Source organism: Arachis hypogaea, chromosome 8 (genome assembly GCF_003086295.3).
Source record: "Arachis hypogaea cultivar Tifrunner chromosome 8, arahy.Tifrunner.gnm2.J5K5, whole genome shotgun sequence".
Taxonomy (NCBI): Eukaryota; Viridiplantae; Streptophyta; class Magnoliopsida; order Fabales; family Fabaceae; genus Arachis; species Arachis hypogaea.
In genome coordinates this window covers 43,527,160-43,549,966 of record NC_092043.1, presented here as the reverse complement: position 1 = coordinate 43,549,966, position 22,807 = coordinate 43,527,160, and the positions used below count along the sequence as shown (strand labels likewise).

Sequence of the window (22,807 nt, the reverse complement as noted above, 5' to 3'; positions counted from 1 at the left end):
TATAATGTAAATAGTACAACCTAATACATGTATCAATAACTTATTATTTATAATTTAATTTTATGTTTGTGTGTCTAATTATATAAAGTTACGTTAGTAAAAATAATGATTTATTATACTATCAGTACGATAAAATTAAATTCAAATATTAAAATTTTCAAGCATTTTCTGTTTAAATTTTAGATATTTGACTATGACTTCAGTTTTTAAAAAAAAAAAAACATAAAATAGGGCTAAATTGCCAAGAAGTAAGAACAGAAATCTAAACATCCTAATTAGTAAAGTACTAAGAAAACCCCAAAATAACTCTATCAGTAGCATATGATTTTGAAAATTGGATCAAATTGATCAATGGACCAATCCAATTGCAAACCGAAATTAATACGATTCGGTATAATGATAGAAACCGCCCAAATCAAAATCGCATTTAAACTGTTGAACCAGTCAGTCGGATCCGACCGATTTTGAAGAAACATCGTTGTTTGATGTTTTTAGTTTTAGGGATAAAAAATTTAAATTTCTTTTCCTCCATGCTCAGTCACCCACTCTCCCTCATGCCCCATTCTTCATACTCTCTTCTCTCTCAACTATCTACACTAAGTTACAGTCTCGCCCACCACTGCAAGGAGAGCCTTACGCTGTCGTTCGTTGCGCTCAGAGGCCACCGTTTCTTCTTCCGTGGTGCCTTGTGCCCCCTAGCCCCTTCGCCAATCTCCTTCCTTCAGAAAGTAGAATTGCCCTCAACCCTTGCCTCCAGCACCGCCGCAAGGAGTGGGCCAGAGCCGCTGCGCGTCACACTCAAGAGCTTCTCTCTGCGTCCTTTTGGCGTTCTCTAAGTCTCTAAACCTTGTTCTCTCTCACCAATCGTAGGTGCACAACTTTTTCGTCGAAGACAATGACTTAATTTTTTTAATTTTCATTCTCTATTCTTATTTTTTTGCTCAGAACAATTTTTTGGGGGGATTCAGCTAGTGCTAGTGTGCTATTCAGATTGAAATTTGCCTCATTGAATGATCAGTTATGCGCATGTGCTGTATTGTTTTTCGCTTTGGATTGAATCATTGATTTGAATGATTAGTTGATTTTAGTTTCCTAGTGAATGTTTGTTAAAATTGTGCTGAAAATTTTGTTAATGGCTTTATTTTTTTTTATTTTCGTTCGGATAACTCTTTTGTTCTAAAGAATCAAGATGATCAAAAACAAGATTGAAAGAAGTGTAATCAATTGTATTAGTTGACTTTGTGTGATTTTTATCTTATTTAGTGCTTTCGGGTTAAATTCCTAAATTAAGGAGAATATAGAGTAAAGTACCAATCCGGTCCCTGTCCATTTCCCAAAATGACAAGACGATCCTTAACCAAAACCCCTTTCATTACGGTCCCTAACCCTGTACTCCATCTGCCAACCCGGTCCTTCTGTCAGTTTCACGGCGAAAAATCGTCGAAAATTGCTGACGTGTCAGGTGCAAAAATGGACAGAGACCTAGTTGTCTCTAAATTTAAATTGGTTAGGGATTTATTTGTCCTTATTATTCCTTAAGTAATATTTTTTAATTATTTTTTTATTCATTATATTAATATTCTTTTTTTAATAAATAAATATAAACTAATTAATAAATTATTCAAATTCTTTTTTAATAAATAAATACAAACTAATTAATAAAATATCATGTATTATGAAACCAAATAAATAATTTTTAAATATATAAATAATAAACATTAAAATTCAGTTAATACATTAATAATAATAACCCTATGATATACTATTAGTATTATAATGTAACTAATTTTCACAATAAAGTGAAAATTAATGAACACAATATTTGAATATAATAAACTTTTTTTTACTAATAATAAATTTAATTTTTTATCAATTAAATTTGTTATTAGTCAAAAAAAGTTTATTATATATCAAATATTGTATTCATTAGTTTTCACTTAATAGAATTATTAATTTAGTTTAAAGAGATAAAAAAATTAAATTTGTTATTAGTCAAAAAAAAGTTTACTATATATCAAATATTGTGTTCATTAGTTTTCACTTTATTGTGAAAATTAGCTAGATCATAATATTAATAGTATATCATAGGGTTATTATTATTAATGTATTAACTGAATTTTTAATGTTTATTATTTATATATTTAAAAATTATTTATTTGATTTCATAATACATGATATTTTTAAATTTGAATAATTTATTAATTAGTTTGTATTTATTTATTAAAAAAAGAATTTGAATAATTTATTAATTAGTTTATATTTATTTATTAAAAAAAGAATATTAATACAATGAATAAAAAATATTGTTTAAAGAATAATAAGGACAAATAAACTCCTAACCAATTTAAATTTAGAGACAACTAGGTCCCTGTTCATTTTTGCACCTGACACGTCAGCAATTTCCGACGAGTTTTGACCGGGTTGGCAGATGAAATATAGGGTTAGGAATCGTCTTGTCATTTTGGGAAATGGATAGGGACCGAATTGGTACTTTACTCGAGAATATATAAGCATGGTTTTAAAAATCAGACCGGATCGATCGGTTGAACTAGTCCAACCAGAACCGGCATTAAAAACGATCTGGTCCGATGTCTGAAACTGTAGTTAAAAACCATTCAAAAATTATTGAACCGGTTGAAAACTGGTCAGTTAGATTGGATCGGAAACCGGCCTGTTCTTTAAAACGACGCGGTTTTGCTTAATTTTTTTTAACAAAATCCCACCGCACGCGAGTCACGCCCCCCTTCCGCCCCAAACCAAACCCCCTCCTCGTGAGTCTCACTCAGCAGTAAGCACAGCAAAGCCATTCTCTCTTTCTTTCTTTCATTCATAAGGAAAAGCCAAAAAAACCCTGGCCATCACCACCGCCGCAAGCAGTGGCATATTGCCGTCGTCCGTCCGTCCATCCATCCAGCTTCGTCTGCTCACCCGCGCTTCCGCCGCCCAAGTGATTGAATCCCTTTCTCTTCGCGGATTGAAGCTCTGCCCTCTTGCTTTTCTTCTGCCGCCGTCGTCTTCTGAACGATATGTCTGTTCGGTCTCCGCCCTTGGAAGCTGGCTTGTGACTCGTGACTCGTGACTCGTGACTCGTGACTCGTCAGTGGTGAAATGGAGAAGGAATAACAGTGGTCGTCGTCTGGTCGCCGTCCTGCTAGCCGTCGCGCTCAACTGTTCAGATCGAAGGTCGGTGCTCATTGCTAGTGCTTGTTCTTCTTTTTTTTTTATGCTCTGTTCAGGAGTGAGAACGAAGGGTTTAGTATTCTGCTACTGTTAGTGCTATTGTTGAATGATTAACTCTGCTGCTGCTGTGCTGTACTCTGTTTTTGTTGTTTTTTTGTGCTGTGTTGAAAAAAATAATGCCGAAACTATGATCATTCTTGTTAATCTTTGAAAAAATTTGTTAATTTTTGTTAAAATTATGTTGAAATTTTGTTAAAATTGTGATCAATCTGCTGTCTGCTGAAAATATTGCTAATCTTTGTTAAAATTAGGTTAAGGTGTGAGCTTTTATTTGTTCAATATAATCAGTCTAGTCTTTGTTAAAATGATGCTAAAACATGAGCTTTTATCTGAATGATTGAGTGAGTCTTCTCTGTTGCATTGAACTGGATTTATTTATTGAATTTTTTAGTTAAATTTTGCTAAGTTGTATCTTGTTTTGAACTAATTAAAATGAATGATAGAATTTTTATTGTTGTTGAATTTTTGTGGTTGAATCTTGTTTCCATTGAAAAAAAGAAATCTGAAACTAAAAGGAGAAGAAAGCTTCCACAAACTATAGAATATTAAGTATTAATTCCCACAAAAAAAAACATAAGCTAATGTCATGAGTTATGCAAAATATATAGACTGTTAATAACCAGTAGCATAAACAAATTACATGAATTCCAAGTATTGAAGTTTATTAATGATCATGTTTCACAGCAATAGCATAAGCAAATGTCTATGCTTCCACAAATTATAAATGGTTAATATCTAGTTTTGTACAAATTTTTCTCTGTTTTAGATGTTGAGTATTGCTAATTCCCCAAATGTCAGTGCTCAACCCTGCATATTTGGTCTATGTTCACTTATCTTTCCAATCATTTGGTTGCCAAAGAATCGAGGAGTTTTATTTGTTTTTTTAATGAGCTTTCGGTCAATAAAATTATTGAATGTGACCTCTATGATGTATTGCACATAAGATGCTTTTCCATTAAAATTTAGCCATATATAAAGGTTAGATATATTTGGTAACAATTGTAATTGGAAACTTTCAACAGGTACCTTTTCATGTTTTTAGAGTTTTGCATATTCTAATAAGCTTACTTGCATAAAGCACCTTATAATTTATTTATTATTTTATTCTAAAATGGTTTTTCTGGTTGAACCACAGTTAGACCAGTTGGATCAGTAAACCAATAAACCAGTGATTAGAGCAGTTTGATGACTGGTCCGGTTCTCAGAACCTTGTATATAAGGCTTTAGCTAAGTGTGATTTAAAGGAGTAACTTTCTAATAACAATTTAGGGTTTGTTTCCAAGAGTCATCATATTATTCCTCTGCACCATACCCATCTCTTCTATTTTTCTGCTGCATAACTTTCTTCTTAGTGTTGCTGTCGTTATCCTTTCAGGGATTACTAGTGCTATTGTGCTACTCAGATTGAAATTTGCCTCATGAAATGATTAACTATGCTCGTGCTGTATTGTTAGGCTTTGGATTGAATCATTGATTTGAATGATTACTTGATTTTAGTTCACTTGGTTAATATTGGTTAAAATTGTGCTGAAATTTTTGTTAATTTTTATTAAAATTATGCTGAAAATTTGTTAAAAGTTTATTAGGGAAGAAATAAATTATGCTAAAAATTTATTAAAATTATAATCAACCTTGACCAGCGATAGTTCAATGAAGAAATACATGAATTGAATTAGCTCAATTCAATTAATCAGTCTTTTAATTTAATGAGTTTCTATTTAAATTGATGAGCTCAAAGATTTTTAATACATTTTATGATTTAAAACAATCAACTTGGTTATAATAATGCATGTGGATAATAATTTGATTTATGCTTATACATGTAATGTTTTAAATTTGGAAGATATTTTAAAGTTTATATTAGATTATAACTATGCTGTACAGTCTGTTTATTTATAATTTTTTATTATTTTATTATAAAACAATTTTTTTGGTTGAATTTCGGTTGAACCGGTTAGACCAGTAAACCAGTGACTAGAACAGTTCGGTTTTTAGAACCTTGAGCACATCCCATCCTCTATCATTTACCAACCAAATGTCCAACAATACCCACTGCTCCAAAGTACCCATTCTGTCACTGTCACTCCTGCTTCTTTCTCCATCTCTTCACTTCGGCTGTTGCTCTGTGTTCTCTCTCCATCTTCGCTGTTACTGTGCTCTCTACTCACCCAGTCGCGGTAACTGCCTCTCTCGAGAACTTTATTTCTGATTAATTGATTATTGATGACTTGATCTATTAAAAATATCGATTTCAATTCTTTAAATTTCTTTGTTCATCGATCTATTTCATTTGATTATTTCTGGTTTTGCCTATTTTTGAGATAAAAATACAGTGTGTGATTAACGAATTGAATTCAGCAGTAGCTCTTTTATCTTTGTGCTCTGTTCTTAGCAAATAGAACCTTAATTTGCTTATGTGTGATTAAACCTTGTTACTTCATGAAAGAATGAACTAATTAACATTCTGGAGCCTTAACTTGTTTCTGTTTTGCCTGTCATTTGAGTTTAATTAAAGACAAATGGAAGGACGCCTTAGTTTGCTTCTGTTTTGCTTGCGATTTAGGTTCATTAACCCATCTTCATTAAACACAATGTAGTAAGTGCCTTGATTATGATTGCTTGCAGTTCTTGGTTTATCGTTTGATCTTTTTTGGATCTTGGACATACCACATTTCAAATGCCTAGCAACTTGGAATATGTTCTGTGTAAAAGGAATATGGATGGATCAGTTTGGTACTTGATTTGCTATTGTTATGTGAGAATGTTTTGGTGAATTCAATTGTTTATTTGTTATGTTTGCTTCTGAACCTTGATTTGCAATTGTTGCATCTTATTAATACCAAATTTCTTACTTGATTTTCTAGCAATGAAACAACAACAACAACAACAACAAAGCCTTGTCCCACTAAGTGGGGTCGGCTACATGAATCAAACGACGCCATTGTGCTCTGTCATGTATCATGTCTACAGAGAGACCGTTTACATGTAGATCTCGTTTGACCACCTCATGGATGGTCTTCTTAGGTCTTCCTCTGCCTTTCGCCTTTTGTCCATCTTCCATCTCATCCACCCTCCTGACTGGATGTTCTATCGGTCTTCTTCTCACATGTCCAAACCACCTGAGACGCGATTCAACCATTTTTTCCACAATAGGTGTTACTCCAACTCTCTCCCTTATATCTTCATTCCTTATTTTATCCAATCGCGTATGACCACTCATCCATCTCAACATCTTCATCTCTGCCACACTCAGCTTATGTTCGTGCTCCCCTTTAGCCGCCCAACACTCCGTACCATACAGCATAGCCGGTCTTATAGCGGTGCGATAGAATTTACCTTTAAGTTTTAAAGGCACTTTTTTGTCGCATATAAAACCAGATGCACTCCGCCATTTTGACCAACCTGCTTGGATCCTATGATTTACATCCTGTTCAATCTCTCCATTATCCTGTATGATGCACTCAAGATACTTAAAACTTTTAACTTTTCGTAGGGTGTTCTTTCCAATTTTCACCTCTATATTGGAGTTTTCCCTTCTCAGACTGAACTTACATTCCATATATTCCGTCTTGCTACGGCTTATGCGCAGACCATACACTTCTAGAGCTTCTCTCCATAACTCCAACTTCTTATTTAGGTCTTCCCTTGACTCTCCCATAAGGACGATATCATCGGCAAAAAGCATGCACCATGGCACAGGCTCTTAGATGTGCTCTGTGAGTACTTCTAAGACTAACGTGAAAAGGTATGGACTTAAGGATGATCCCTGGTGTAATCCTATACCAATAGGGAATTCCTCTGTCACACCACCTTGAGTCTTCACACTAGTTGTGGCCCCATCATACATGTCTTTAATTGTCCGAATATATGCGATCCTTACTCTCCTCTTTTTTAAAACCTTCCATAAGACCTCCCTTGGTACCCTATCATACGCTTTTTCCAAATCAATAAACACCATGTGTAGATCCCTTTTATTACTACGATATCTCTCCATCATCCTTCTTAATAGGTATATCGCTTCAGTGGTAGATCTGCCTGGCATAAATCCAAATTGGTTCTCTGTTACTTGTGTCTCTTTTCTCAACCTCCGTTCTATCACTCTTTCCCATAACTTCATAGTAAGACTCATAAGCTTAATCCCTCTATAATTTTCGCAACTTTGTATATCCCCCTTATTCTTGTAGATAGGTACCAAGGTGCTCTTTCTCCACTCATCATGCATCTTCTTTGACCTTAAAATCTTATTAAAAAGCTTGGTTAACCAGTTGATACATTTTCCTCCAAGACCCTTCCAAACCTCAATCGGGATATTATCAGGTCCTACTGCCCTGCCATTTTTCATCTGCTTTAGAGCCTCTTTTACCTCGAAGTCTCGAATCCTTCGATAGTAGTCAAAGTTTTGATCTTCTTCCCTTGTGCATAATCGACCAAGGCTCGGAAGAGTCTTCTGTCCCTCATTAAATAACTCGTAGAAGTAGCTCTTCCACCTTTCATTAATCTTCTCCTTTTGAGCCAACACCTCTCCATCCTTATCCTTTATGCACTTAACCTGATCTAAATCTCTCGTTCTTCTTTCCCGACTCTTTGCAATTCTATATATACCTTTTTCTCCTTCTTTCGTGCCCAAAGACTGGTAGAAACCCTCATATGCTCTTGTTTTTGCTTCACTTACAGCCACTTTTGTCTCTTTCTTAGCCGCCTTATATTTTTTCCAGTTATCTGCATTGCGACATAAAGACCACTCTTTAAAGCATTCTCTTTTTATCTTTATCTTTTCTTGTATACTCGCATTCCACCACCAGGACTCCTTGTCTCTTGGTCCTATTCCTTTAGATTCACCAAAACTTTCTTTTGCTGTTCTTCTAATAACTTCTGCCATCTCCCTCCACATCTCTTCCGCGCTTCCATTCCCATCCCACTTTGCCTCTTCTCCTACCCGTCTTAGGAAGCTTCTTTGTTCCTCACCTTTCATCCGCCACCACCTCGTCCTTGGGTTCTTCATATGATGTCTTTTCCTCAACTTTTGCTCAACGCGAAAATCCATGACGAGCACCCTATATTGTGTTGTCTAACTCTCTCCCGGGATAATTTTACAGTTAATGCAAAATTTCCGGTCGACTCTCCTCAACAAGAAGAAGCCGATTTGAGAGCTTGTCATGCCACTCTTATAGGTTATAAGATGTTCGTCTCTCTTTTTAAAACATGTATATGCGATGAGAAGATCAAAAGTTGAGGAAAAATCCAAAATAGTTTTACCCTCGGCATTGATCACCCCGAAACCATGGCCTCCGTGAATACTCCAATATCCAGTCACTTCTCTCCCAACATGGCCATTTAAATCTCCTCCTAAGAAAATCTTATCTCCCAAAGATATGCCTTGAACCAAACTCTCTAGATCCTCCCAAAACCTTATCTTGTGTTGTTCGTCCGAACCCACTTGCGGTGCATAGGCGCTAATCACATGGAAAGCACCTCCCTCCACCACAAGTTTGATAGAGATGATCCGATCTTCCACCCTCTTGACATCAACTACGTCCTTCTTCCATTGCTTATCCACAATTATTCCAACTCCATTCCTATTCTTCACCTTTCCTGTATACCAAAGTTTGAAACCAGAAGAATCCAACTCCCTAGCATTTGCACCAACCCATTTCGTTTCTTGTAGGCACATAATGTTAATCTTCCTCCTTGTCATGGTGTCCACGACCTCCATGGACTTTCCTGTTAGAGTGCCTATGTTCCATGTCCCAAATCTCAACCTCTTGTCGCTTCGACCTTTACCTTTTTCTTTGTGAACTAGCTTATTTACCCTCGTCCGTTCACGAAAACGCGAGAACCCTTGCTCATTTAACACTACATCCGGGCACCGATGCAGCGGCTCTTGCTTTGACACCGTACTCGAGCCATACGGCGCGTTACTTCCAGGTAACGACCTAGTTTTAGCGCAATAATGTCTTTGATTCATGTCATGGGGGGTTCGGCTATATTTTTACGTTGGTTGCCGAAGACCTAACACAACCCTCCTCCTTTATCCGGGCTTGGGACCGGCTATGTACCGCAAGTGTAACATAGGCGGAGTTGATTTTCTAGCAATGAAACATAAGAAAAACTGTTTGGATTTCTCAGTTACTCTTCGAACAAAGGTTCCACGATATGCACTCTTAGGGAAAAAAAAACTCCTTTTTCAGCTTGAAGTACTCTCTTGTTATAGGAAAAAAAAATTGCATACTTGAAAGAATGTTATATCCTTGTTACTCTTAGATGTGGTAAAGGCAAAAGCCTCTTGGAATATGCACTTGCTTAAGTAGCAACAATTGTCTCTGCTTAACTTTCTTGGTTGAAAGTTTGTTCCAGTTCACAATTTGTGAAATGTTGAAAGTTGATGTGTGGCATAGCATTATAGCAACCTACATGTTCACAACTTTACGTATATTTTTCACCTCTTGTGTAAGACTTTTTATTATGATATATTATCTATTAAATGAATAATGGAGTTTCTGAAGTTTTTGCAACAAACCAGAGAGATAATAGGGATTTAACTCCTTTTAAATATACTTGTAAAAGGAGAGGAGAAAAAGTAGCAAACTAAATTTTAAATTCTGAAACTCCACATCTTTAGGACAGTACTTATAGGATTAGATATTATAAATAGGTAGGCTGGAAAAGCTAGTAGGCAGGAAATAAGTGGAGTGAAAATCTAGAGGGAGAGAATTGACCTCTCGAAAGTCAATTATTCTTGTTTTTCTTTCATTTAAATCTATAATATTATTCTGTCAGTGAGGTAATTATCACATCGATAATTCCTTCCTCTGTTCAGTTATTCTGTTCTTCCCTTCTACACTTATCTTCTACACTCAATTCCGCCCTAACAGTAAGGATACTAGAGAAACCGTAACAATTGGTATCAGAGCCTGGTTGTCGGCGCCATGGAAAGGGCTACCTATAGGCTGGATTAAGGTGAATACCGAATACTGATAGACCGTAGCAAAGTGGCTACCGTTGGGTCAGTGTCGATAGAGTGAAGCCGCCATGGACGTCGGCTCTCCAGGGCCGGTGTATTGTTAGGGACTTGGGTATTATGGGGTGCTCAAAGTCCCACATCGAGTAGTGTGGGATGCTTGATGTTGTACATAAGGAGAGTGGTTCTTCCCCCTTAATAGCTAGCTTTTAAGGTGTGGCTTCCCACTTTCTTTAGATACTTAACAATGGTATCAGAGCTGTGGATACAATATTTGTGGTGGTGGACCGCATGACTAAATATGCTCATTTCTTCCCACTTTCACATCCCTTTACGGCAAAGGATGTTGCTGTTTTGTTCATTAAGGAAGTGGTACGCCTCCATGGTTTTCCATCATCAATTGTCTCCGATCGAGACAGAATATTCATGAGTGCTTTCTGGATTGAAGTTTTTAAACAGGCTGGTACTACCTTGAAGATGTCCTCGGCCTATCACCCACAGACCGACGGCCAAACTGAGGCAGTGAATAAATGCTTGGAAACCTACCTGCGATGCTCAACTGGTGCTAAACCTAAACAATGGCCAGCTTGGCTTTCTTGGGCAGAGTTTTGGTATAATACCTCATACCATGGCTCTATTCGGATGACACCTTTTCGAGCTTTATATGGCAGGGAACCTAACTCCGCCTATGTTACACTTGCGGTACATAGCCGGTCCCAAGCCCGGATAAAGGAGGAGGGTTGTGTTAGGTCTTCGGCAACCAACGTAAAAATATAGCCGAACCCCCCATGACATGAATCAAAGACATTATTGCGCTAAAGCTAGGTCGTTACCCGGAAGTAACGCGCCGTATGGCTCGAGTACGGTGTCAAAGCAAGAGCCGCTGCATCGGTGCCCGGTTGTAGTATTAAATGAGCAAAGGTTCTCGCGTTTTCGTGAACGGACGAGGGTAAATAAGCTAGTTCACAAAGGAAAAGGTAAAGGTCGAAGCGACAAAAGGTTGAGATTTGGGACATGGAACATAGGCACTCTAACAGGAAAGTCCATGGAGGTGGTGGATACCATGACAAGGAGGAAGATTAACATTATGTGCCTACAAGAAACGAAATGGGTTGGTGCAAAGGCTAGGGAGTTGGATTCTTCTGGTTTCAAACTTTGGTATACAGGAAAGGTGAAGAATAGGAATGGAGTTGGAATAATTGTGGATAAGCAATGGAAGAAGGACGTAGTTGATGTCAAGAGGGTGGGAGATCGGATCATCTCTATCAAACTTGTGGTGGAGGGAGGTGCTTTTCATGTGATTAGCGCCTATGCACCGCAAGTGGGTTCGGACGAACAACACAAGATAAGGTTTTGGGAGGATCTAAAGAGTTTAGTTCAAGGCATATCTTTGGGAGATAAGATTTTCTTAGGAGGAGATTTAAATGGCCATGTTGGGAGAGAAGTGACTGGATATGGGAGTATTCACGGAGGCCATGGTTTCGGGGTGATCAATGCCGAGGGTAAAACTATTTTGGACTTTTCCTCAACTTTTGATCTTCTCATCGCAAATACATGTTTTAAAAAGAGAGACGAACATCTTATAACCTATAAGAGTGGCATGACAAGCTCTCAAATCGACTTCTTCTTGTTGAGGAGAGTCGACCGGAAATTTTGCATTAACTGTAAAATTATCGCGGGAGAGAGTTTGACAACACAACATAGGGTGCTCGTCATGGATTTTCGCGTTGAGCAAAAGTTGAGGAAAAGACATCATACGAAGAACCCAAGGACGAGGTGGTGGCGGATGAAAGGTGAGGAACAAAAAAGCTTCCTAAGACGGGTAGGAGAAGAGGCAAGGTGGGATGGGAATGGAAGCGCGGAAGAGATGTGGAGGGAGATGGCAGAAGTTATTAGAAGAACAGCAAAAGAAAGTTTTGGTGAATCTAAAGGAATAGGACCAAGAGACAAGGAGTCCTGGTGGTGGAATGCGAGTATACAAGAAAAGATAAAGATAAAAAGAGGATGTTTTAAAGAGTGGTCTTTATGCCGCAATGCAGATAACTGGGAAAAATATAAGGCGGCTAAGAAAGAGACAAAAGTGGCTGTAAGTGAAGCAAGAACAAGAGCATATGAGGGTCTCTACCAGTCTTTGGACACGAAAGAAGGAGAAAAAGGTATATATAGAATTGCAAAGAGCCGGGAAAGAAGAACGAGAGATTTGGATCAGGTTAAGTGCATAAATGATAAGGATGGAGAGGTGTTGGCTCAAGAGGAGAAGATTAATGAAAGGTGGAAGAGCTACTTCTACGAGTTATTTAATGAGGGACAGAAGACTCTTCCGAGCCTTGGTCGATTATGCACAAGGGAAGAAGATCAAAACTTTGACTACTATCGAAGGATTCGAGACTTCGAGGTAAAAGAGGCTCTAAAGCAGATGAAAAATGGCAGGGCAGTAGGACCTGATAATATCCCGATTGAGGTTTGGAAGGGTCTTGGAGGAAAAGGCATCAACTGGTTAACCAAGCTTTTAAATGAGATTTAAAGGTCAAAGAAGATGTCTGATGAGTGGAGAAAGAGCACCTTGGTACCTATCTACAAGAATAAGGGGGATATACAAAGTTGGGAAAATTATAGAGGGATTAAGCTTATGAGTCATACTATGAAGTTATGGGAAAGGGTGATAGAACGGAGGTTGAGAAAAGAGACACAAGTAACAGAGAACCAATTTGGATTTATGCCAGGCAGATCTACCACTGAAGCGATATACTTATTAAGAAGGATGATGGAGAGGTATCGTAATAATAAAAGGGATCTACACATGGTGTTTATTGATTTGGAAAAAGCGTATGATAGGGTACCAAGGGAGGTCTTATGGAAGGTTTTAGAAAAGAGGAGAGTAAGGATCGCATATATTCGGGCAATTAAAGACATGTATGATGGGGTCACAACTAGTGTGAAGACTCAAGGTGGTGTGACAGAGGAATTCCCTATTAGTATAGGATTACACCAGGGATCATCCTTAAGTCCATACCTTTTCACATTAGTCTTGGAAGTACTCACAGAGCACATCCAAGAGCCTGTGCCATGGTGTATGCTTTTTGCCGATGATATCGTCCTTATGGGAGAGTCAAGGGAAGACCTAAATAAGAAGTTGGAGTTATGGAGAGAAGCTCTAGAAGTGTATGGTCTGTGCATAAGCCGTAGCAAGACGGAATATATGGAATGTAAGTTCAGTCTGAGAAGGAAAAACTCCAATATAGAGGTGAAAATTGGAGAGAACACCTTACGAAAAGTTAAAAGTTTTAAGTATCTTGGGTGCATCATACAGGATAATGGAGAGATTGAACATGATGTAAATCATAGGATCCAAGCAGATTGGTCAAAATGGCGGAGTGCATCTGGTTTTATATGCGACAAAAAAGTGCCTTTAAAACTTAAAGGTAAATTCTATCGCACTGCTATAAGACCGGCTATGCTGTATGGTACGGAGTGTTGGGCGGCTAAAGGAGAGCACGAACATAAGCTGAGTGTGGCAGAGATGAAGATGTTGAGATGGATGAGTGGTCACACGCGATTGGATAAAATAAGGAATGAAGATATAAGGGAGAGAGTTGGAGTAGCACCCATTGTGGAAAAGATGGTTGAATCGCGTCTCAGGTGGTTTGGACATGTGAGAAGAAGACCGATAGAACATCCAGTCAGGAGGGTGGATGAGATGGAAGATGGACAAAGGGCGAAAGGCAGAGGAAGACCTAAGAAGACCATCCATGAGGTGGTCAAACGAGATCTACATGTAAACGGTCTCTCTGTAGACATGATACATGACAGAGCACAATGGCGTCGTTTGATTCATGTAGCCGACCCCACTTAGTGGGATAAGGCTTTGTTGTTGTTGTTGTATATGGCAGGGAACCTCCAGCTTTATTACGAGGAGGGATGGAATCTTCAGTAGAAGAAGTAAGGGTCTTATTGGAGGAACGAAATCAGATGCTAGATGAAATCCAATTTCAGCTTAATAGGGCTCAGAACAGAATGAGACAAAGTGCAGACAAGAAAAGACGTGATGTGTCTTTTGAAGTAGGAGACTTTGTGTATCTCAAACTTCAGCCATATAGGATGAAATCTTTGGCAGCCAGATCAAATCAGAAGTTAGGTGCAAGGTTTTATGGTCCTTTTGAGGTGCTAGAAAAGATTGGAGCAGTGGCCTACAGGCTGAAATTACCTGACACCGCAAGAATACACCCTGTTTTTCATATTTCCCAGTTGAAGAAAAGTGTTGGACCTTCCTTACATCCTCAACCATTACCCGAAGCACTCACTGAAGAAGGGAATTGCTGGTAGAACCTGAACAAGCCATTGACAGCCGCTACAACAATCAGGGAGATCTTGAGGTCCTTATCAAATGGAAAGAACTGCCAGATTTCGAGAATACTTGGGAGTCAGCAGCAACATTACAGACAACATTTCCCTCTTTCCACCTTGAGGACAAGGTGGCTCTTCATGGGGGGGGGGGTATTGCAACAAACCAGAGAGATAATAGGGATTTAACTCCTTTTAAATATACTTATAAAAGGAGAGGAGAAAAAGTAGCAAACTAAATTTTAAATTCTAAAACTCCACATCTTTAGGACAGTAGTTATAGGATTAGATATTATAAATAGGTAGGCTGGAAAAGCTAGTAGGCAGGAAATAAGTGGAGTGAAAATCTAGAGGGAGAGAATTGACCTCTCGAAAGTCAATTATTCTTGTTTTTCTTTCATTTAAATCTATAATATTATTCTGTCAGTGAGGTAATTATCACATCGATAATTCCTTCCTCTGTTCAGTTATTCTGTTCTTCCCTTCTACACTTATCTTCTACACTCAATTCTGCCCTAACAGTAAGGATACTAGAGAAACCGTAACAGTTTTATAGCAACTTAAAGTTAACATTTTGTGAATTAATAAATGAATATAAGAATACTCACAATGTCTAGAATATTTATTTTACAAACCTCAGCTTCCTATGGATGAGCTTGAGGTTTTCATGTGTTTCTCATTGCTGAAATATACATTGGAGCTTATATCTTGATGAACCTGATGATTTTACAGCTGTTTTGTGCAGAAAAACTAAAGATTGATACCTGCATGGGAAAATACTGGCCAAATGAAATAGTAAGGCATGTTCAAAGTTGATTCTGCGGACAGATTTTAAGGTAAATTATATAATTTCTGATAATGTGTTTGTGTGCACTGAATTTCTGTTGTTGGAATGATTGCTTCATATGGAGCTCCCTTCTCTGTCTTAGACACATGTCAGTTCCCTAAGCTAATCCTTATCATTGCTTTAAGCCTTTAGATAGTAATTGTGTTGGCTTTCAATATTGTTATTACATTTTTCATGAGTCATCCTTGCTAAAGTTTCTAACATAATCTTTGAAGGTAGTTGGTTCCTTTCCATTCATGGTTTCTGAAAAATAAACATATAAATAAAGGAAAAAGGGAAAATGCTACATTGTTGTTTTGGACTATTGTTATGGACTTGTTCTATTTTAGTTGTGCTTGCCCGACCCTAGTAAAAGAAAATATATCAAAGAGCCCGTGTGCTCTTGTTTTCAATTTAAGTCACACATACATCATTAATAACCGGAGGAGAGAGAATTTGAGAATGAAAACGAACAAGGGCTTACACACAGAGAGGGAAAGGGAGAGGGAGAGAAAGGATGGTGGTGGCTACATGAAAACTTGCCAGATTTCTCCTATTCTCTTCTTCCACTGTTTTGTCAGATTTCTTCTTCCTACTTTTTCTTTCTCTTATGATGATGTGATATTGTGCAAGTCACACAGAATCTGTTTTCAATTGTTTGATATTGTCTTTATTTTCTGTAATGTTTGTCAATTAAAGCTTGTACCAGAGACAACTATTTTACGTATAACCAATATATGTTGTGACTGTGAATGACAATGAAGTGTTTGCTGTGCGATGATGGTGATGTTAGGGTAAATGAAAAATATTTGACGTAGAAAAAATAGGTAATAGGAAAGAAAGGATGAATTGGATTATTTTTCTCAAAAATTTTGCCCTTCTGTTGAGTGATCACTATTTTTAATGGGTAAAGTTTACATCAATGAAGCATATGTAGGGAGAAGATTTTCAACAATCGATTGTCCAAAGTCCAAACGCACTTTGATTCTTTGAATTTATATTTATTCCCTTTGAACTAACAGGTGCGTTAATTAACTTCTGCACTTTCCATCTTTTATCAGCAAGCGGTAGGACCTTGGGGACTTCCAGCCTTCACCACATTTGACTTTGGGGACTTCCAGCTTTTCACCACATTTGGTAACTTTTCAACGCCAATATTTAAAGCACATGCTAATAAATGAGGCTGATTCCTGTAGCTACAGGAGAGCAAACAAAAGCATTAGGAAGAAGGATATAGTGACACACAACAAAAAGAGAAACTCCCATACGGATTGTATAAGGATAGAAATAGAAATGGATTGTTGATCTTCTCCCCAGAATAGTCAATCAGTGTAATATCATAAATCTAGGTTTATTTTGTGTCATATACATTTTCGTCTTACTTCAATACAGATATAAACAATTAAAATATAATGTTTTATTAATAACGGATAAAATTGTCAATATAAGGAATTCAATTCATTTTCAAAGTTGAAATACCATAGTTACTCAAAAAATACGAATGAAAGAATAAAAATCCAAAATTATCCATGAAAAATCATGTTGCAATGACGTTTGTTTGGTAGATTTGTCAAACAAATAAATTCTTTTGGGTGTAGCAGTTGAATTTTTTTATTTTTTCGTGGGTAATTTTGTTTGCTACATTCTTTTATGAGTAATTTTCTAAGTGACATAATCATTCGTGAGTTATTTGTGTGCTGATGTTTAATCACAATTTATTGCAGGCAAATATTTTATAAAGACAACAGGAGCAGCAACATAAAACCGCCAGGTTGGGCCAGGTTAGTTGGATTCCTGTTATAGGATATGGATGTTGGTGGTTCAATTCGGTCAGAGAAACTTTCCCCCGGCTCATCATTATCCTTACAAGTCAATAACAACAACGTCCTCTAAGTATTACAACAACTCCGCCATTTTCTTCAATCCAAACACCCTGATTTCTCTCTTGATCCATGCCATGCTTTGCCAATGTCAAAGTACTCAAAACTTCTCTACGAACATACCTTGAAGCTGGGTTTCCCTTCAATGCAGACACTTCCTTCTTGCTCTTACTCTTCCACATGGAAACCCCACCTTCCCGGTGCCACACATGAACCCCAACCACCCCCTTCACCTTCTCCTCCAGTTTCAGTTGGTATCTTCACATCAGGTACTAATAGGGGTTCTCGTAAATGGGGTTCTTACAGTCCGGGTGATTTGACTTTCTATTCCCTTATTGAGAATTATGCCTCTTCCTTTGATTTTGTGTCCTTGGAGAAGGTCTTAGACCAAATGAAGCGTGAAAAGAGAGTTTTTATTGAAAAGAATTTCATTGTTATGTTCAAAGCTTATGGGAAAGCCCATTTGCCTGAGAAAGCTGTGGACTTGTTTCGTAGAATGGAGGTTGAGTTTCAGTGTAAGAAAACTGTGAAGTCTTTGAATTCAGTTCTCAATGTGATTATTCAGGAGGGTTTATTCAATCGTGCATTGGAGTTTTATTCTGATGTTGACGCATCCACGAGTTTGAATATTCAACCTAATGTACTCACTTTTAACTTGATTATTAAGGCATTGTGTAAGCTTGGTTTGGTTGATAAAGCAATTGAAGCGTTCAGGGAAATGCCACCTAGGGGTTGTGCTCCTGATACTTATACATATTCTACATTGATGGATGGGTTGTGCAAGGAGGGTAGGATTGATGAGGCCGTTTTGTTGTTAGATGAGATGCAGATTGAAGGTACCTTAACTACCCCTGCAGTGTTTAATGTGTTAATCAATGCATTGTGTAAGAAAGGTGACTTGGAGCGCACCTCCAAGCTAGTCGATAATATGTTTCTTAAAGGTTGCGTCCCGAATGAGATGACATATAATGCCCTTGTTCATGGCCTCTGTCTCAAAGGTAAGTTGAATAAGGCAGTTGATCTATTGAATCAAATGGTGTCTAATAAATGTGTGCCTAATGATGTCACGTATGGAACACTCATTAATGGTTTTGTTAAGAATGGTAGAACTATTGATGGGGTTTGTGTGTTGTTATCTTTGGAAGAGAGAGGCCATCGTGGGAATGAGCATATTTACTCTTCCCTCATTAGCGGCTTGTTCAAGGAGGGAAAATCAGAAGAGGCAATGCGATTGTGGAAGGAAATGGTTGAGAAAGGATGTCAACCGAATACTATTGTCTATAGTGCTCTTATAGATGGTCTTTGTCGAGTAGGGAAGCCAGATGAAGCAAGGAAACTCCTAGTTGAAATGAAGAATAAAGGTTACCTGCCTAATTCTTTTACTTATAGCTCCTTAATGAAGGGTTTTTTTAACATAGGCGATAGCCATAACGCTATTCTTGTTTGGAAAGAGATGACTGCTAGTAATTCTAATCATAATGAGGTTTCTTACAGTATACTTATTAATGGCTTATGCAAGGATGGGAAGCTTATGGAGGCCTTAATGGCGTGGAAGCAAATGCTGAGTAGAGGAATCAAACTAGATGTTATAGCTTACAGTTCAATGATTCATGGATTTTGTAACGCTCAGTTAGTAGAACAGGGCCTAAAGCTTTTTCACCAGATGCTTTGTCAGCCTGAAACACAACCTGATGTGGTTACCTACAACATACTTTTCCATGCTTTGTGCATGCAGAATAGCATCTCTCGCGCCATTGATGTTCTAAATATCATGCTAGATCAAGGTTGTGACCCTGATTATATTACTTGCGATATTTTCTTGCGAGCTTTAAGAGAAAGAGTGAACCCGCCTCAAGATGGGGCAGAGTTTTTGGATGAACTTGTAGTCCGCCTAATTAAGAGACAGAAAGTAGTAGGTGCTTCCAAAACAATAGAGGTGATGCTACAGAAGTTTTTACTTCCAAAAGGTTCTACTTGGGCCACAGTTGTAAAACATCTTTGCAAACCTAAAAAAGTTCGAGAAACCATTCGCGAATGTTGGAGCAAGCTGTGTCACTGATTTCTTGCATGTTATTGAGCTACAGTTTACTTGAAACTTTTGGGATTTGGATAGCATCTGCAGTGTGATTTTGTTTGTTATCATTGTAGGGTTGTCCAAGGTAACCTAATATTTGCAACTTTTCTACCTTATGGGGCTAAAGGGAGCTATATCAAGTTGCTGCAGTTGTTTTTTGTTGTATATAGGTGGTTTGAAAACATTGCAAACATAGCTGGTATATCAAAAGATCCATCAAGTGACATATTCGCAGGCATGGTTTTGTAATTGTGAATGAGATCACATGATGTTTATACCATTGTATAAGGGGAATTCCCTTTATAACCATTTTTGGTCTCTTGAAGTTGTAAAATAGAATTCGATCCTCTCAATTTTTTTCTCATTTGAAATTGAGAGTGTAAAGTGTGATCTCTCACCATAGGATTAAGAGAAAACATGAGAGAAAATATTGAAGGGTTAGATATTATATTTTACATCTTTTCAATTGAAAAAAAAAAATTGAGAGGATTTATTTTCTTGTAATATAATGAGCAGCATTTACAAGTTTGAACCCAACATATCTATGCTAACATGTATGCTACTATATTATATAAAGGAGATCTGTCTCTTCTGTCTGATGTTAACAATACTGAATTTGCTTATTTTATCCTCTTTATCCGTTTATTGTTCTTTTCAATTTGCCTTATCCATTAATCACCCTTGATGCAAGGAAATGTAGAGTATAACCAAAAGAAAGATTATAGTGTATAAAAAATACAAAAAAGATAGTATAGTGTACAAGCATTTTACATTAATGTAGGTCTAAGTAGGTTGGAAGTGAGTCAAGCTGGCTCATGAGCCAGTTCGAGCTCGACTTGTTAATAGCTCGATAAGTTGAGTTTGTGAGCTGATGAGTCGAGCTTGAGCTTGAAAGTGAGCTCATAAATTAAATGAGCCGATTTTAAACTTAGATAAGCTTAACTCATTAGCTCGTGAACTGGCTTGATTATATATATATATATATATATATATATATATATATATATATATATATATATATATATATATATATATTATACACATTCGATATACGTATAAAATAATAATATATAATTTTATATATATTAATGTTCTTATTTAAAATTTTATAATTATTTTTTATATGATTTTGATGTAAGACAAATAAAAAAGATTTTATAATTAATAGATAAAAAATATATAAAATTAATATTTTTTAATATATATAAATATAATTTATTAATATAGAATTATAGATTATATTCATATTATTTAAGCCAGCTTGTGAGCTTGAGTCGGCTCATGAGCTTTCAGTGAGCCAAGCTTGAGCTTAAGAAATAAGCTCGATTGTTAGTGAGCTAAGCTATGAGCCAAGCTCAATTTTCGTGAGCCGAGCTTGAGCTTGTTCAAACTCGGTTCAGCTCGGCTCACTTTCAGTCCTAGGTCCAATGAAGAATTGTACTTAGAAGGTATAATGTATATAGTTTAATCTAATAATTGTATTAGAAAACTAATTTCACGGCTTAAATTCATAATTTTGAATTAATATAAAAACAACCTAAACTGTTGTTCCATGGTTTCATGTCAAAAAGAAAAATAATCTATTCTTAATATATAAAAGTAGATACATAAGCATGCACCACATTACGTTTGAGACATTTCTTTTCTCCTACTAATGTCATGTCAGCAATATTGCTTACGTGGCATAACTTTAGAATCAACCATTTAATTCTTGCCAAATCAACTATTATTTTCAAATCAACAAAAAAATAAAATATACAAATAAAAAACTAAAAAAGAGAATCCAATAAATTTGTAACCTACAAATACATTGAATTCATAAGCATGCACCACATTACTTTTGAGACATTTCTTTCCTCCTACTAATGCCATGTCAGCAATATTGCTTATTTGGCACAACTTTAGAATCAACCACTCAATTCTTGTCAAATCAACTATTATTTCCAAATCAGCAAAAAAATAAAATATACAAATAAAAAACTAAAAAATAGAATCCAATAAATTTATAACCTACAAATACATTGAATTCATATTCCTATATTTATTATATCTTACCGTTATAAACAATACAATAAATTTATAACCGCAATAATTAATTTATTATTTTTTATAAATAACTCACTAAAAGTAATAAATATCCATATTACAAATGTCATAATAATATTATTATTATTCATAATAAATTTTACGTTATGAGTATTTAAATTCCATACCATTTAAACTATATATACAAGTCTCTTATCAGTACATCAAACTCAACAATTCATAAAGAACATGTCTTCACAAGAACCTACGACAAAAGAAGAAAGCAGCAACTCTAACAACCAACAAAAAAAAGGAGGACGAGCGCCACATAAGATGACTAAGTCTATCAACTAAAACAAATACAAAAATTAAACTACCAAATAAAAATGTCACTTTGTATAACTCCAACATCCAAATATTTTGTACTACAAATTATTTAAAATAAAACACCTTTTAAATTTAACTTCAATTTACACCTATTTAATTTATTTCTACAAAACATAACAATTTTTAATATTTATTATATACTATCACTAATTTACTGTCCGCGGGTCTCATTCCAGTAATAATAAGAATCGGTGACACATACATAGCATAACTCCTTAACCCAATAACCTACCCTTATCATAATCGAACCATATACTGATATACAAACCAGATTATTCAGTCATTAGTTTAGTTATCTGTTGTACATTGACTTTCTGTGGGTTAATTGTTTTAAGATCTCGTTTTCGAAACCTCTATTGTAACAATGTCTATGACCATAATGTTAAGCTCTGAACTTCTTTGAAACCTGCAAATGGACAAATATTTGTGGCAAAATGGTGAAAAGTGTTGTCTCAACCTTTTTGAACTGTGAGAAATGTTGGTTCTTTGTGATGACAGATTATGACGTACTGGATATGTGAGCTTCGTATTCTATGATGTGTTTAGTTAGTAACTTATGGTTAGGGGTTAGTGACCCACGGGAATCTTAGTATTTGTGAGTTCATATGTGAGATCATACAGCATAGTGCGTAATAAACTGTGGTGAATATAATTAAAATTGAATATAGTTAATAGCAAAGATATTGATTCTGCTCAAGGTCTCCCATCTTTGTTTTTTTTCTACCAATAAGGAGGGCATAACATAGCAAAAAATATGGAGAAGATTAATAGCATTTGACCCATTGGAATAATATGCAAACTCACACCACATACAGTAAACCCTCCACTCTTTTCCCCTTGATAAGCACAGATTTAGATCCTGTAGCTTTTGCACCAAATTGGAAGGAACCTATTTCTTGAGAAGTTCATGTTCCAGTTGAATTGTTTTTCCCCTTTTTGTCCAAGTCACCAGCAACAGGTTTGAGGTAATTATATTCACTTGAGGCAGTTGACAAATGTTCTCTTCCATTATAAACAGAATTGATGTTTCAAGTGCACTGATATCAACCACAAAGAAAGAGTCTGTAACCGTAAAA

The 22,807-nt window shown here is 36.4% G+C and overlaps 1 protein-coding gene across 17 annotated transcripts; it reads left to right on the top strand.

The window, feature by feature from the left end:
• Positions 1–2,710: 2,710 nt before the first annotated feature.
• On the top strand, positions 2,711–19,927 carry LOC112707622 (pentatricopeptide repeat-containing protein At4g20090). Of its 17 annotated transcripts, XM_072201365.1 has the most exons (6): positions 2,747–3,183; positions 6,105–9,165; positions 15,285–15,375; positions 16,427–16,502; positions 17,090–18,606; positions 18,740–19,927. In XM_072201365.1, the coding sequence occupies exons 5-6, from the start codon at positions 17,334–17,336 to the stop codon at positions 18,787–18,789; spliced, it is 1,323 nt and encodes a 440-aa protein (XP_072057466.1). In that variant the 5' UTR covers positions 2,747–3,183; positions 6,105–9,165; positions 15,285–15,375; positions 16,427–16,502; positions 17,090–17,333; the 3' UTR covers positions 18,790–19,927. The 17 variants fall into 17 exon arrangements, with proteins under 17 accessions (XP_025615220.1, XP_025615221.1, XP_072057470.1 ...); XM_072201369.1 differs by lacking the exon at positions 6,105–9,165 and having other exon boundaries at positions 2,741–3,183; positions 16,427–16,694; positions 18,765–19,927; XM_029288581.2 differs by lacking the exon at positions 6,105–9,165 and having other exon boundaries at positions 2,744–3,183.
• The last annotated feature ends 2,880 nt before the right edge of the window (positions 19,928–22,807 follow it).